This window comes from Galeopterus variegatus, unplaced genomic scaffold (assembly GCF_000696425.1).
Source record: "Galeopterus variegatus unplaced genomic scaffold, G_variegatus-3.0.2 Scaffold454, whole genome shotgun sequence".
NCBI classification, from domain to species: Eukaryota; Metazoa; Chordata; class Mammalia; order Dermoptera; family Cynocephalidae; genus Galeopterus; species Galeopterus variegatus.
Genome location: NW_007726565.1, coordinates 534,087 through 537,345, shown reverse-complemented (window position 1 = coordinate 537,345; position 3,259 = coordinate 534,087). Strand labels below are relative to the sequence as shown.

The window sequence follows — 3,259 nt, the reverse complement described above, 5'->3', positions numbered from 1 at the left end:
TCAGTCGCAGAGGAAAAACCATTACTATCAGGTGGGAAAGGCAACCCTGAGGCGCCCAGGGGCCAAGGGCCATGCTGTAAGCAACCTGCTCTCAAAACAAGAAATCACATCTTTGCCTGGCACAGTGGCACACACCTGTGGTCCTGGGCACTCAGGAGGCTGCGGCTTCAGCTACAGGACTGCTAAGCCCAGCAGCTCTGGGTTGCAGTGTGTGGTGACCACCAGGTTGCCTGAGGAGGGGTGAACCAGCCCAGCTTGGAAACGGAGCAGGTCAGAACTGCACGCTGATCGGCAGTGGGTCACGCCTGTGAATAGCCCCTGCCCTCCTGCAAAACACAGCAAGACCCCTTCTTTAAAAAAAAGTCACATCTTTATGCATGTGGGTGTGTAGACGTGTGCACACTGACACCCAGTCCTGTGTGTCATCTCCACCACCTGGCAGGGTTGTGCACACTTTAGGTGCTTTCTAAATACTGTTCAGTAAAGTGTGACAGCACCAAACTGTCCCTTAACAGCACCTGGGTAAAGTCCATCTCTGGAAATAATCACATAAGATACTGCAGAAGAAAACAGTTAAAAATTTTATTCTCATTCCTTTCTGAGCATGTTTATCTCTTAAGTTTAATCTGAAATGGAGATGATGTGCCTGTGAGTACAGAAGCCGTGGTGTTGGGGGCGCAGACAGATGCAGTCCACAGGTGCTGAAGTCCAGGATCTACACTAGTCTCCTCGGGAGGGTGCACTGCCCTAGGTGCACCAAGAGGCACACGGCAGCAAGCACTGCGTGCCACCAAAGGGCAGCTCCACACACGCAGGCAGGACGTGGCAAGGAACACCTCATGGCCCGGTCCTCTCTTAGTTAAAAATGGTGCCCGTCCAGACAGTAAATGCCCTTGCTGCCCACCTGACAACATGCAGAAGTTCTGAGCAGGCCACCATCACCCTTGGCAGTGGCTCCCAGGGCACCAGCAAGACCCAGGCCCCTCATTCTCTAGAGCACATGCTCCAGGTATGGCTGTGGATGGAGGCCTGGCCCTGCTGCATTGGGCGTACAGGGACATGTTCATGGTTCTTTCATTTGTTTCTACGTATTGTCTTAATTGTGCCCGAACTGACAGAGCTTGATGTTCTTGGAGGGACTGTGGCTGCTGAAGGGCTGGACTGGCTCTTCCTGGCTCTCAGGACGGCCTGGGAAGTCTCTCCAGTAGCACCAACCTTGTCTGCAGGTTGATGTCAAAGGGAGGCAGTTTGGTCAGGTTCAGGCTTACACCTGTGGTGCCCGCAATGCTGGCCAGGACCCGGTGGGTGTCCCTGTAGAGGACCAGGTGTCCGGGGGCCGCCTCCATGAGCAGGTGTGTGTAGGCCAGCATGCCCGCTGCCCCGGGCTGCACGTCTTCCCTCTTGTCGTACCTGAAAGAGAAGAGCCAGCCCATCCCCACCTGCAGTCCCATGCCACTCCCTGTGCCACCCTGGGCACTTTGGTGCCCCTGAGAGGACCCATACGCTCGTCCTGCAACTATGTTGTCATGTGGGAAACATACCTCCAGGCACTGTTGACTTGTAAGAACCGAGACACACCTGTCTGGGCGGCGGCCACGTCGATGTGCAGGAGGACATCTGGGAGAACGACACCTGCGTGGTCAGAACCAGTGCCAGCACCGCAGGCAGCCGCGGCTGGCCGGCAACACCCGCACCCACCTGTCCGGGGAGGCACCAGCTTGTGCAGCCTCTGCATCGCGATGCCGCCAGGGTAGTTGAAATGGGACACATAGAGGGACGTGGCTGTGTAGACAGCATTTGCCACGAGGTGTCCTATTACAAGCAGGGACCCCACTTTATACAGCCAAGACTTTTTATAATTATTCAGCCTGAAAAAAAAATGATTATATGCCACAAAAAGAATATGGCAGCAATAAAAGTATCTAATCATACCTAGAAAACATATCATTCGGGACATAAACCTGCGTTCAACTTTACTGCTGTGGATTAAATGTTCCCCCAACACTCACTGAAGCTTGACCCCCATTGTAACAGCATTAAGAGGGTGGGAAATCCGATCATGGTGTCTGAAAGGGGGCCCTGAGTAGGGACCTGGCCGTGGGGACCGTGCTTCACGAGGAGACTGCGAGCACACTAATGTGCATTCTCACTGTGCTCGCCATGTGACACCCTGGTCACCACAGGACTGTCCGCTCCCTAGCCAGAAGGCCTTCACCTGGAGCCTGGACTTCCCAGTCTCCAAAACTGGAAGAGATAAATTTCATTTCTTTACAAATTACCCAGTTTCAGGTGTTCTGTCATAAGCAACAGAAACAGACTAATACATTTACCAAATTATAAAAAGCAAAAAAGTTAGTCACCAAAGATATTGCTGTGGGTTGATTGTCCCCATTGTGACAGTGTTAAGAGGGTGGGAAATGAGACTGTGGCAGTTTTGAAAGGTGGGGCCTATGAGAGGTGACTGTCGTGAGGACTGTGCCCTCGTGCATGGACTGATCCACTTTTGGAGCACTGGGTTAGAGGTTCAGTGGGCTGGCACAGGCGTGGCATCGTGGCTTTATAAGGACAGCAAATGGGCACGTTAAAGGGCTCTTGGCATGTTCACCACATGATGGCCTGTGTCACCACGGGAACCGTAGAGCTCCCACCCAGAGGAAGGCCTTCGCCAGAAGCACCCCTGACCCGTGGACGTCCCAGCCTCCAAAGCTGTAAGAAATAAATTTCATTTCATTTCTTTATGAATTACCCAGTTTCAGATGTTCTGGAATCAATGACAGAAAAAGGACTAAGACACACATGTAATAAATAGTAGAAGTGGTTAAGACACTGTCTGAAGATCCTGCCTGTGACATTCCGCACAAGATGCCAATTCAAAATTTCTGTCAGACTTTAGGGCTGGCTGCTTCGCTCAGTGGGTTAGAGCGCGGTGCTACGACACCAAGGTCAAGAGTTCGGATCCCCGTACCACCATCCACCAAAAAGTAAATAAAATTTAATATTAGATTTTCAAAAAATTTTTCCAAACATTCCCGAGTTACTGCTGGGGTCAGAGTGCACCTGTGGCCAAGCCCAGCTCAGCCCATTCTGTAAATAAAGCTGACGGGCGCAGTGCTGCCAGTCCCCACACAAGTTCTGCGGCTGATCTTGCTGCAATGGTGGAGGTAGAAGCTGCGACAGAGAACGCGTGGCCCCAAAGACAAGAATCTTTACTATCTGGCCCTTTACAGAAGTTTGCCGACCCCGATCTAAACTCACAGTT

The 3,259-nt window shown here is 52.0% G+C and overlaps 1 protein-coding gene across 3 annotated transcripts in view; it reads right to left on the bottom strand.

The window, feature by feature from the left end:
• Positions 1-895: 895 nt before the first annotated feature.
• The window catches only part of ALG12 (ALG12, alpha-1,6-mannosyltransferase), a 10,503-nt gene continuing 8,139 nt past the window's right edge, over positions 896-3,259 (bottom strand). For 2 of the 3 annotated variants that reach the window (XM_008568956.1, XM_008568954.1), the window contains exons 9-10: positions 1,542-1,868; positions 896-1,410 (exon numbers count right to left, since the gene is read on the bottom strand). In XM_008568956.1, the coding sequence (XP_008567178.1) occupies positions 1,179-1,410; positions 1,542-1,868 (559 nt within the window). In that variant the 3' untranslated portion in view covers positions 896-1,178. The remainder of the gene's footprint in view (positions 1,411-1,541; positions 1,869-3,259) is intronic. The other variant, XM_008568955.1, reaches the window with a different exon arrangement.